General features: G+C 41.5%; 1 protein-coding gene across 4 annotated transcripts in view; it reads right to left on the bottom strand.

Annotated features, from left to right (window-relative positions):
* SPAG5 (sperm associated antigen 5) overlaps positions 1–13,772 on the bottom strand; it is a 191,205-nt gene that overhangs the window by 97,050 nt on the left and 80,383 nt on the right. For all 4 annotated transcript variants that reach the window (XM_077480426.1, XM_077480428.1, XM_077480427.1 and 1 more), the window contains 6 exons: positions 11,749–11,883; positions 11,097–11,216; positions 6,220–6,312; positions 4,056–4,190; positions 844–916; positions 611–758 (listed from right to left, as the gene is read on the bottom strand). In XM_077480426.1, the coding sequence (XP_077336552.1) occupies positions 611–758; positions 844–916; positions 4,056–4,190; positions 6,220–6,312; positions 11,097–11,216; positions 11,749–11,883 (704 nt within the window). The remainder of the gene's footprint in view (positions 1–610; positions 759–843; positions 917–4,055; positions 4,191–6,219; positions 6,313–11,096; positions 11,217–11,748; positions 11,884–13,772) is intronic.

Genomic DNA, 13,772 nt, shown 5'->3' with positions numbered 1-13,772 from the left:
TATATGCAATATATTAAAAAAATGTATCTTTAGTTTTAAATATGCTGCAGAAAATTCCATAACTGAACGAAAGTTGGGCATTCGACATTACTGGGTCACGTGAATAGCCTCTTCTCCAAGCTGTTTTTTTTATTGCATTTAGAAGAATAATGATCTGATGGCTGAGAAATCTAGAGGCCAGTGGAGCGCTAAGAACATTTCTAAAAACATGTGGTATTTACGAAGCAGTATGGCTATACTCTTGCTTTATAATTTGGCCCCTAAGCTAAAGTGCTCATATTCCAAATGGCCTGAACACTTAACTGAGCAGCTAGCATTTTAAGCAGTAGGGCAGTAGTGGTGCACATGTGTAAAATCTTCACCTGAACAGGCATTGTAACACGATGACCCAATCAGCAAATATAATGTACATAACTAGATTTACTTCCCCGCTTGTTTGATATCACAGGAACATCTTGCTGAGGTACTTCTCACCCCAGCTTTGGTCTGTTCATTAGTAAAATGAGCCCAAATGTTTGAAGAGATCTGTGCAGGTATCGGCGGAGATTACATGCAATACAACCATAAGATGAGATTTATGAAATCATTTAAAAATCAAATTGCTTCATACCTTGCAGTTGCCTCGTTAAGCTCTTTTTCTAGAAGCATCACAGACGAGTCTCTAGCAGACAGTTGTTCCGCCAGCTCGGAATTGTCCTCCCTCCATTTATCAATTTCCGACTCCATAATACACAAACGCTCCATTAGAGATTCTAGCTCTAACAAAATAATAAATGAATAACAGATAAATATAAAAACAGAAATGCATAGTAACCACATTTATTTGGCAATTAACACACAAACCTGAACCCAGACGAGAGTTTTCCAATACTGTTTGTTCGTTCAAAGACTCCAGGTCAGCCAGGCGAATGGACATCTACCAGTAAAAATGTTTACAAAGAGAAACAAAATTTCAGACACAACTTTGTCATTTTGCTTTGAGTGAAAGGTACACAATTTATAGTAACTGCTATACAACTAGTCTTTGTGCGAAGAACTATCTGAAAAGGGAGATTTAAGCCTTCTAATTCCAAATGTCTTTTTTCAGGACCGATGTAAATCCGATTGGTAGCTGTTGGCAAGGAAAAAAATGCTCTGGAGGTCCGAGATGTGAAAAGCACTTTTTAGCCTCGGGTATAGAGGGTCTCCCAGAAAGATTTAGCCTTGTTTTTCTTGAGATTAAGAGTACTCGTGCCCCCGAGAACATCACTGATGAAGTTGCCCAGGGACTTGCCACAAGGGGCATACACAAGAGACGCTTCTTGCACTGATGCTCCAACGACCAGCATTTGGACCAGTTTTGGATACTTGGCGTAAAATACCTGCTAGTTTGAAAACACTGGAAGATATCCCAGCACAGTTAGTGGATTGCAAGCTGGACAGGGCCTTGGGACAGCTGCCTTTGAACTAATGATGCACTCTACTAGTACAGACTGAGAAATTACCCTCAAGGGTATTCACAAAATCAGAAGGAATAAATGCAGTTTGTGGTCAGTTCACTTGTAAGGCCGGGTTCACACTTGTACAACAAACGCTCAAACATTTGGAGCTCATGCCGCATGACGTGTGCAAATAGAGAGTTCCCTATGAGAGCCGTCTTAACTGGTCCAACTTTGAAAAATGTTCCTACACTACTTTGCGTCCCACTTACATCCTACTTCAGCCCATTGAATATCATTGAATTTGGATCATCATCTTAACTGATCCGACTTTGGCATGCGACTTGTGCTCTGAGGATCTTGAAGAGCAACTCCATGCCAGCACTGCTATCTGATATGGATTTTAACGAGAACCGCCACGCCCCCAAAAAAAAAAAAAAAAAAAAAAAAAGGCGTGGGGGTCCCCCCAAAATCCATACCAGACCCTTATCCGAGCACGCAGCCTGGCAGGCCAGGAAAGGGGGTGGGGGGGAAGAGCGAGCGCCCCCCCCAAACCATACCAGGCCACATGTCTTTAAAATGGGTGGGGGTGTAGACCCCCCACCCTAAAGCACCTTGTCCCCATGCTGATTAGAACCAAGTGTTAATTACTTTAAAAAAACGTGTAGTTTTTATTCTTAAGGCAGCTCCGGAGTCTCGTCCAATTTCTTCTTCGTCCTCCTCTCTCCACTGTCTTCTCCCTCCGTTCTTCCTCCAATGTTGTCTTGACGCTTTCTCCTGATATAATGCTAGGGCCGCTGTGTGTCATTACTTATATGGGCATGGGGTGTGGCCACCCTGTGAGGTTATCAGGAGGCCCCACACCCTTGTGGCCCACCATGCCTCGGGTGGTGATGTCACAAGGGTGTGTGGTCTCCAGGTGATGTCACCGGGTGGCCACGCCCCATGCCTATATAAGCAATCGCACACAGCAGCCCTAGCATTACACTGGGAGAGGGCGTCGAGACAACATCGGAGGAAGAACAGAGGGAGAAGACAGCGGAGAGAGGAGACCAGGTAGAGTCAGAAGACAGTGCAGAGAGGAGAAGAACCGGAGAGGCAGAGAAGACATCAGCGGAGGAGGAAGAAGAAATCAGAAGAGACTCTGGAGCTGCCTAAATAAATTATTTAAAAAACCCGTGTAGCGTTTTTATTCTTTACAATTTTTTTTAGGGGTAAATGGGTAGGGGTACAATGTACCCCATACTCATTCACAGCGTGGGGGGGAGGGGTATGGGGACCCTTTGTTAAAGGGGGTTTCCAGATTCTGAAAAGTTCCCCCTCCACAGACCCAGACAACCACCGGCCAGCGTTTTCGGGAAGAGGCCCTTGTCCTTATAAACATGGGGACAAGGTGCTTTGGGATGGGGAGGTGCAGAGCCCCCCTGCTTCAAAGCACCCACACCCCACATGTTGAGGGCATGCGGTGTGGGGGTTCCCCATAAGATTCATACCAGACACAAAGTGTCTGGTATTGTCGGGATCAAAGTCAGATCTCCGTTCATTGAAGTTGGATGGATGTCGGACTTCAAGTCGCAGGCCAAAGTCGGACCCACAGTCGTATGACTGTCGTGTCGTACCAGTGTAAACCCCGCCTAAGGCAGCAGGAAGGCCAGGTACTGTTCAGAGTTTTGTAGAACTGATGCAGGTACAGAGGAGATGGTAGAAAGGCAATGAGGCACACGTGCTGCACACCAACTACAGAAGCACAGTGAATTTACCCCTTAGACAGTAACTGGACTCAAAATATAAAGGGACAACCCAACAGCCAGGCAGCTACAATTTTCAGACTGAGCAGCATCAATGGCATTCTCCATGTTTCTCTCAGCAGCAGTTTAAGATAGTGCTTCTTATAGTTCTTCTATCAGTTTACAGGACAGATGAAAATCTTGTTTCTTACAAGGGAACAGACCAATGCCGGTACACACGATCGCACATTCCGACGAATGCTCAAACTTGTCTTGCATACGCACGTTCACACAATGTTGTCGGAAATTCCGAACGTCAAGAACCTGGTGGCGTACGACATGCCAAGAAAATTGAAGTTCAATAGCCAGTACGGCTCTTCTGCTTGATTCTGAGCATGCATCAGAATTTTGTACACACAATCGAAAATTTCCAACAACGGATTCAGATCTGAAATTTTGTGCGTCGGAAATTCCGATGGAAAACATCCAATGGAGCCTACACACTGTCAGAATTTCCGACAAAAAGCTTCCATCGAACATTTTCTGTCGGAAAATTCAACCGTGTGTACGCGGCATTAGACAATTCTCTCTGAATCCTGATCATACAGATGAACACGATGAAGTAAAACAGTTATTTAAAGATTTGGGCTGTCGATGTATTAAAATATCTACTTTTTTTTTATAATCCAAATGTTGATAAAAATAAAAGTTTTGTATAACACAGGAAATACTATCCATAAAATAACTCATATCATTGAGTGTGAACAAAATATACTCAAACACCAATTACTATTTTAATTTTGCACGTCTCTCTCTCTATAATTAAAATTAAAAATTAAAGTTATGTATTGCAGTCTTGGTTATACACATCTACCATTTGGGACCTTGTAAGGTACCAGTTTTCACTCACCTCTTCTTTTTCCAAAATGGCATGGTCCCTTTCATTCTTAATTACATCATACTTCTCTAGAGCCGACTGGGTTTTCTCCTTCATAATCATAAATAGGTGCCAGTGTCGAGACATCAGTTCCCTGGCCTGAGAACACTATCAGCAAACAACAATCAGAAAATTAGATCCCTGTATACAGTGCCTTGAAAAAGTATTCATACCCCTTGAAATGTTCCACATTTTGTCATGTTGCAACCAAAAACATAAAAGTATAAGATTTTTACAGATGTAAGTCTTTTTGGATATGTGTCTACCAATTTTGCACATCTGGAGAGTGATTTTTTTGCCCATTCTTTATTGCAAAACAGTTCAAGCTCTGTCAGATTGGATGGAGGCCGTCTATGAACAGCAATTTTTGAGTATTGCCACAGATTCTCAAATAGATTTAGGTCTGGACTGTGACTGGGGCAGTCTAACACATGAATATGCTTTGATCTAAACCATTCCATTGTAGCTCTGGCTGTATGTTTAGGGTCGATGTCCTGCTAACCTCCACCCCAGTCTCAAGTCTTTTGCAGACTCCAACAGGCTTTAAGAATGCCCTGTATTTGGCTCCATCCATTTCCCCCCCCATCAACTCAGACCAGCTTCCCTGTCCCTGTTGAAGAAAAGCATCCCCAAAAATATGACACTGGCACAACCATGTTTCATGGTGGGGATGGTGTATGGTGATGTGAAGTGTTAGTTTTTCACCACACGTAGCGCTTTGTTTTTAGGCCAAAAAGTTAGTTTGGTCTCATCTGACCAGCGCACCTTCTTCCACGTATTTGCCGTGTCCTCCACTTGGCTTCCTCAAACTGTAAATGGGACTTCTTATGGCATTCTTTCAACAATGGCTTTCTTCTTGCCACTCTTCCATAAGGGTCATATTTGTGAGGTGCACAACTAATAGTTGTCCTGTGGACAGATTCTTCCACCTGAGTTGTGGATCTCTGCAGCTCCTCCAGAGTTACCATGGGCCTCTTGGCTGCTTCTCTGATTAATGCTCTGCTTGCCCAGCCTGTCAGTTTAGGTGGACAGCCATGTCTTGGTAGGTTTTCAGTTGTGCCATACTCTCTCCATTTTCGGATGATGGATTAAACAGTGCTCCGTGAAATGTTCAAAGCTTGTTTTTTTTTTTTTTAATAAACCTAACCCCGCTTTAAACTTCTCCACAACTTTATACTTGACCTGTCTGGTGTGTTCCTTGGCCTTCACGACGCTGTTTGTTCACAAAGGTTTTCTAACAAACCTCTGAGGGCCTCACAGAACAGCTGTATTTATACTGAGCTTAAATTACACACAGGCAAGTTAGCCCCCCATTCACACCAGTGCAAGTTGCACTGCCGATTTCATTGCGTCTTTGCAAGTCAAAATAAAAAATATGTAAAAGGTAGTGCAGGAACCCTTTTCATAATCACTGCGACACTAGTCACGGTGATGTGCACAGTTCCATTGCTGGCAACTTATGTGATTTGTAACTGTTAAATTGCATGACAAGCCACAATAGTGTGAACGGGGGTTCAATCTAACACAGAGAGCTTGCTGACAGAGGTGAGTGACTGTCCACAAGATGCTGATCACCAGGCTTGAGGTGAACCTGGCTATGTTATCTTGCAAAAGTGCAAACATTCACATTTAAGTTTGTCTTTAGTTCAGATTCAAATACAAATTAGGTAGATACTAGAACAGGGATACGAGAGTCTTGCAGGCCTTAGGCAACTGCTTACAAGATGGATCAAAGCAATAATTCCACCCCACAGTGCAAGTTGTAAGGGTCCTAACAAAAAACAAGTCTTCAGCTCATTTGGAAGGTAGTAATAATGACACCATTTTTTCTAACAAAAAAAAAGAAAAAAAAAAAAAAGAAAATGAAGTATGGCAAGACTGGGAAAGATTTAAACATGCAAGGGGCTGAATTTTACACATCTCTGCCAGAAATTACTGTAAAATTCAGAACCTAGTCTGAAATCAAGCAACCAGCAAACAGTTTTCTACTGACATTTATAAGAGTCACACTAATTTGGTATTTGCAAAGTTCTGTACTCTAGGTATTCTATTCATTAAGTGAGTCTATTAAAACACAAAATTGCTGTTAAAAAAAAAAAAAACATGTTAAAACAGTCTGGCAGTGGCTACTCATTACCTGATTCAAGAGCTGGGTTCGGTCATCTTCCACTTCAGATGAAACAGAACGAGCTCTGAGAACAAATTCTACTAGCTCTTCATTGTAAGACGACTTTAGGAGAAAATAAAACACACTTTGCATTCATAAAAAAAGCACAATACGCATACAGTATATCAGCATGTACAACTACAATATAAAAAAGATCTACCACAAACTGGAATAAGTATATCAATACACCAAAAGTGAATTTGGGGAAATCTAGTTGAGCTCTTAAAAAGGATAAAATTAGTAGGCGTGGCACTGTTCTTAAATCCTAGAATTTTTTGGAGTGCTCCAAATTCACAATCCTAACCAGTGACTTGTATATCTAAACAATCTTGAGTATGTTCTAAAAAGTGACTGATGCTAAATATAATTATTGTGCAGTGCTACAAAAACAATTGGTAGATGTGCCCGATGCTAATATAAAAGTCCAAAATGACTAGTGCTTTCAATTGTGTGTGTGCTTACGTCTTTAAAAACAAAAAAACAAACAAACACATTGATATGTGCAGTCCTTCTAAAGCATGCAATATTCCAAAGTGACAAGTGCTCTTTGATCTGGTGTCCATTGTTAGTGCTTCCTTACAGTGCCCCTAATGCTAATGCACTCACCAGAAATACTCACCCTTCAAAGGGGTATTGCACATTCACAGTATTTGCCACTCTGCAGCAGTATCCGGATCTACACCTCGGGTTGCTCCTAATATGTATTCTTCCAAGTCTCCCACATACATTAGAGAAATGCTTCCATAGTGTGATAACATTTGCAAAAGCTTTATTTACTGCTTATGCTTAATAAAGCTTTTGAAAACATTATCATAGTAGACACCGGATCGAAGAGCACTTGTCACTTTGGAATATTATGTCTCATAAGGGCTGTTTATAGTAATCAGATTGAAGAGACCCTGTCACATTGAATTACATGCTTTATAAGGACTGTATATATTAATATGTTTTAGAATAAAGCGCGCGCACACACACACACACACACACACACACACACACACAATTGAAGAGCACTGGTCATTTTGGACTTTTATATTAGCATTGGGCATATGTACCAATTGTTTTTGCAGCACTTGTCAATGTTTTTATGATTGCACAAGTCACATTTTAGAACACACTCAAGATTGTTTAGATATACAAGTCACTGGTTAGGACTGTGAATTTGGAGCACTCCAAAAAATCCTAGGATTTAAGGACAGCACCACGCCTACTAATTTTATCCTTTAATCTTTACATCCCACCTAGGTGGGTGTATTTGTAGGGGCAGCAGTTGCCATATAACAATTTAGCCATTTTGCACAGAAACACCCATAACCTTTTTCCTAGTTGAGCTCTTGCCAATAAAAAAAATCTGGAGAGAAAAAAAATAAATAATTGCTTCTCCAATCAACAGATTCAGTGTTAATTGGGAAATCCCTCCTCATGAGGTTTCCCCGTCGTCAGAATACAATCTTAACTGTTGCCGGCTATTGTCGGTGGCAGTATTTGTGCAAAAAAAAAAAAACCCCAACAGGCTGGTTGTACTGAAGTCCATTCATAGACTGAGTTCAGTACAAACAGCCTCAAAAAAATCAACCTTTACACATACCCTCCATCTAAAAGGGAGAATCAGTTGTGAACAGATGGCCATCCTTTCCTCTAGACTTTAAGGCCATGTTCACACTAGAATTAGGCAGGCATATGAGGCATGTTCTTAATGCCCCTCAAATACCTAGTAAAGCAGTCTGCAATTGAGATTATCGACAGCAGACAGAGCTGTTCACATTATCAAAACATTATGTTTTTGTATTGCTTTGCTTTAAAGCTGAAACTACATGTTGAATTTGGAAGGAGTTGAAGCATCTCAACTCATTCCCATTTCAAGTCTATGGTAACACGCCATAGAAACCTGGGGGTATTATTAATGTCTCACACGCATGGAGCGTTTGGGGAGCTTTTTTGATGCGCTTTAAACTTATTTTAAAAAGTGAGAACAAGGTCTAACACAAGCTATAGAAGATTCGATTTTCCTTCCTTCCACCAGAGGTGAAAGACAAGAAATGAAAATTTCTCGATTTACCCATCAACACATTCAGTCTGAATAGGCAAATCCCTAGTGTAACGCTATGGTATTCTGCTGGTGGGTAGCCGTCTCAGCCAGAACACAATGATGAATGCTGGCAGCTATAGCCACAAGCAGTAGTCACATGTAAAAAATCTGACAGGGTGGTTGTACCCAAGTTAATTGATGGATCGACTTGGGTCCAACCAGCCTGCCCATAGATGGAGTGAATCTGGGCAAGTCCCTGCTAAACCAACAGAGATGCAATGCATCCACGGCCAGTTAAAGGGTTGTTAAAAACAAACTTTTGTCATTTCAGCATAGATACCCATGGCTAATTAGATTTGTAAAGTCTCAAGATTTTTCACCTAAATGCATTCTATGCAGAGGATAAACTGGCAAAATACCGACATGATGAGGATGACAGGCAGGCCAAAGATGGCGCTGCAGCGTGTCCAGGGGAGGACCTCCATGCCGCAGAAACGGCTAAGGTGGTAGATGCCATAGCCGCTCTCCAGAGCACCCTTACGGACAAAATCGATGAGGTGAAGATCGATATCTCGCTCCTAAGACAGGACCTCTCTAAACTGTAGGACAGGGTTACAGAAATGGAAATACGTATAAGCAATGCCGAGGACATTCTACATCCCTTGCAGCATACCACTGAGGACATGCAAAGGCAAATCCAGCTGCTCCATTCCCACCAGGATGACATGGAGAATAGAATTCGCCAATGCCACCTCAGATTCATTGGATTGCCGTAACGAGCTGAAGGTAAAGACCCGGCAGAGTACCTAGAGAATCTACTAACAACAGCGTATGGCAGGGAGGCCTTTTCAGTCATGTTTGCCATGGAGAGGGCGCACCGCATACCAGCAAAGCCCCCACCTGCAAGAGCATCCCCCTGAACTTTTATTGCCAAGTTTCTGAATTTCAGGGACTGGGACAAGATCATGCAGCTCACCAGAGAGAAGGGAAACATACAAGTGGGCAATGGTCATGTGGCGGTGTTCCCGGACTTTTCTAATGCAGTGCAACGGAAAAGGTCTCCGTTCCAGGATGTCAAGCGTCATCTCAGTGTGCTGCACCTCAAGCACGCCATGCTTGGAGTGGAGGAGGATGACCAGGTGCAGTTTTTTGAGACCCCAGCCGCAGCTGAGGCATGGCTGGACTGGCCTAAAGGCTGTGCCGGATGGTTGCTATAGTGAGTACATTTGATGAACCCCCCTGCTAATGGATGCTCATGCTCGTCTCCCCCCCCCCCCCCCGTCCCCTACCAAGCCCATGTTGCCTCCTTTTCCCCTGTTGACTTATGGAGCCTGGGGTTCACCACAGCTCTGGACATGCTGGTTTCAGACAGGGATAAATGGCAGGAGGATATTGGACAAATAACTAAGGAGCAATGGAGTTCAATACTGGCATTGGGGCCCACGGTCTCATCACCCTTGCTGATTGCATCCCACTTATTTTTGGTACACAATCATACTACATGCCCCTAAAAAAAATTATGTTTGGAAGAAGACTAGCTGCAAAATGCTCAAGGTGCAGGGATGTAAAGGGAAATTTGGTGCATATGGTCTGGCCCAAATTACACAGATATTGGAGAGAAATGTTAATAAAATAAATTCTGTATTTGGGACATCTCTAGACATAGAGGCCAAGACATATGTTTTGGGGCTTATAGAAAAGAATTGTTTTTGAGAAGACCTACAGACTGCAATAACTAGATGTCTGCTTCAAGCAAGAAAGCCGATTGCACAGACGTGGCAAGCAAAAATCCCCCCGGATGAAAGTTATGAAAGATACATTATGAAAGGAAAAATGTACATATAGTAAGAGGGGAAATATTAAGAAATATGAGTGATTGTGGTTAGAGGTGAAATTATATATATATATATATATATATATATATATATATATATATATCGTATTTATCAGGGTATAAGAGGGGGGAGAGAGGGGGGGGGGAGAGGGGGGAGAGAGGGGGGGGGAGAGAGGGGGGGGAGAGAGAGGGGGAAGAGAGAAGAGGAAGGGGAAGAGGAAGAGGAAGAGGAAGGGGAAGGGGAAGGGGAAGAGGAAGGGGAAGGGGAAGGGGAAGAGGAAGGGGAAGAGGAAGAGGAAGAGGAAGGGGAAGGGGAAGGGGAACGGGAAGGGAGAGGGAGAGAGGGGAGAGGGGGGAAATGTATTTCCGTACTGTTGTATAAGATGGCAACATTTCTCAATAAAAAATATTTGATAAAAAAAAAAAGAAGAAATAGAAGCTTGCTTGTTATGTAAAAAAAATAACCATGAGGCCTCATGCAAACTGGACATTAAAATAACGTTAAAAAAAAGTCAGCTTTGTAGTGAGTTTTTCATCTTTTTTGCAATAGTGTTTAGCGTTTTTCCACGTTAGATTTAAATTTTTTTGGAGAAAATGATTTTTTTTTTTTCAATGGATCAAAAATGTAAACGCTGGTGAGCGACGTTTTTGGGCGTTTATCAATGTTAGAGCATTTTTACAGCTGAAAAATGTCTCTCAGAACCCACTAGATTTGGAGTTTTTTTTACTGCTCCAAAACACCACTGACCAAAACTGCTGATAACAGCCTGTGTGTGCATGAACACATAGAATATCATGATGGAGAGTTTAAGGACTGTAGAAAAAAACATCTACAGCCAAAAACAGCTGCTGTAAAAATGTCAAAAAAAGTCCAGTGTGCATGAGGCCTTACAATCACTTTAACTCTTAAATCTGATAGGGGGCTTTAAGCCAAGTTTTCAAACATGGAAAATCTCTTTGCCCTATAGACTTGTTGAAACTTACCTGCTGTTCATTTGCTTCTCTGACAGCCTCATACATTTTCCTCTCAGATTCTAGATCTCTGCGAAGCTGAGCAATGACAGCTGAAGAGTGAATTTCCAGATCCTCCAGACACTGATCTGCCTACATATAGCAAGACAAAACATTACGTGGTAAATAGGTCAGTCTGGATATTCAGCAAATTCCTGTTTTTTTTTAAAAAAAAGGTCAGGTCTTCCATAGTCTGAAAATCTCTCACCCTGTCAAACCACTGCTGGAGTGTCGGAGAAGCAAATTATTTTTCTCAATTACCTGAGATGCAAGCCTTGCCAGCGCTTAGTAAGTGAATTAGCAAGGACTTATATCTGAAAGGTGGGCGTGAGATGAAGGATGACAGCAGGGTAATAAATGTCTGTTTTTTTAACAGGGAAATTTTCAAACACTTTTCGAATGTCAAAGGCTGCCCCATACCTTCCACTTCTTTCTATTAACCAATAAGGCCACCTCTCATTGTGATGTACAAATAGTAAGATGCAGTAGACACAGCAAGGAAGGACTTTCAAGGACCAAAGAAAGAAAGAAAAAAAAACACACATTTAAGCAAAGGCGAGGTGCTTTTTAGTCTCATAACTAGTTTAGGAATGTTATGGAATGCCAACCCCTACAGAGGATATACCGCTTTTTTTGCAAGTTGGGCCTCCTCCATACGAGCTTTCATTTCCTCTTTTTCAAGCTCATTGTTTTCCATCTTCTTTCTCATCTTAGACAGAGATGTCATGTAATCCGTAAGTAGAGAATAAGTGCAGCTTACCTTAAATAAAATAAAAATAAAAGGATTAAGAACTCCAAGCAATACAAAGATCACATGTAAATATGTATCAGTTTAGGTGTATTTGGTGCTTTTCTGCTTTATTAATGTAAAGTGTAACTTCCCTTTTAGCATAGCTATACTTTAAAGGCGTATTAAAAGGAGATTTATATTCACAGCATGCAATTGAATTTTATAACATCAACATTGTTAAAGCTTAATAGCACTTTTGTTATCCCCTCTGGGTGATCCAAGTACATTGCAAGGATTTTAAACTTTGTTGCAGATTTCTAAATTTTGGCATTCTAAAAAAATAGCCGTTTGATTATTATAAAACCATTGCCAGTATATTCACTGTGCTCATGGATACAGAGAAGCAATCAGCTGCTGCTCTTGCAGGACTCCAATGAGGAAAGTGGCAGGGTCTGCATTTTTTTTTAGATGATTTCTCTTTGGGAGTATTTCACCAAAAAAATGACAATTTTATTGTAGGGGGTGTCCAATACCGGACTTGTATATTAATGCAGACTTCTGGGAAAATCAGTAAGCCAAATCACACAAGCAGGAAAGTACATTTCTGGGAACATGTGGTATACCATCTGTGTACAGACTACCTCCAACTTACCATACAGCAGTACTATTTTTGTTAGTCTTTTGTTTTCCAACGAAAGTGGGGTTACCGTTTAAGAACAGAGCTTCGTAGGTAGCTGCAGCCTGTATTTGTTTGAATGGGACATAGTGCGCAGACTGCAGTATCAACTTACACTGCCATGAGTGAATGAGGCTAACTGAACAGTAAAAAGGCACACTTTCTACCGATTTTGGGGAGCCTATTAGGACTAGACCTGAAGTTTAATTAGCAGCTATGACAGGTGCATGTTGTTTTGCAGTCTAAAACATTGCTGTAAAAAACCCTCTGACATTCATGCCATGTTTGCTTACTGCCTTGCTAAATAATAGTGCAGGACAAAAACAGCTTGGACTAATCTTTTTTTCATGCATGGTTGCATAGTAGGTAAGGTTGAATGAAAGACAATAGTCCATCCAGTTCAACCTGTGTAGGTCACATGTGTCAGTATCTATAATTATTTCCGATATGCCTGTATGTTGTGTTCTTTAAGATGCACATCAAAGATTCTCTTAAAAATATCCATACACCCCACAGCCACCACCAATTGTGGAAGAGTTTCACATCCTTATTGCACCGACAGTGAAAAAAACATACACAGTTTACCATTAAACGGCTTCTCTTCCAATCTCATAGTGTGGTCCCATGTCCTCTTACACTCCTTGGAGACTGAATACATTTTTTCCTATGCTGGGATCGCCATTGAGGTATTTGTAAAATTGCGATCACATCTCCTTTCAAGCAGCATTTCTCCAGCGAGAATAGATTTAGTGTTTGCAATCGCTCCTTGTAATAGAGGTACTCCAGTCCCCTTATTAGTTTTGTTGCCCTTCTTTTGGCTGTCCCCAGTTACAGCAAATGCCTTCTGAGGGCCGGTGACCAGAACTGGACAGAATGCTCCATATGTGCTCTAACCAGAGTTTTAAAAAGTGGTAGAATTATAGTTTTATCCCTGGAATATATCCCTTTTTTTTATGCATGCCAATATTCTGCCATCTTTGGTATCTGAAGCTCGACATTACATGTTATTGCTCAATCTGTCATCTACCAGGACCCTCAGATCTTTCTCCATCCTTGATTTCCCCTGCAGTTCTACCCTTAGTGAGTGGTTTAAATTTATGTTTTTGCACCCAAGTGCATTACTTAATATTTTCTCCCCATTAAACCTCATTTGCCATGCAATGGCCCACGCCATTATTTTGTTCAGGTCTTTCTGTAAAAATAGGATATTTTTTTTGTACTCACCGTAAAATACTTTTCTCTG

This window comes from Lithobates pipiens, unplaced genomic scaffold, assembly GCF_037356315.1.
Source record: "Lithobates pipiens isolate NorthernLeopardFrog02 unplaced genomic scaffold, aLitPip1_a1.2 Scaffold_16, whole genome shotgun sequence".
Taxonomy (NCBI): Eukaryota; Metazoa; Chordata; class Amphibia; order Anura; family Ranidae; genus Lithobates; species Lithobates pipiens.
This window is presented reverse-complemented; position numbering and strand designations above follow the sequence as displayed.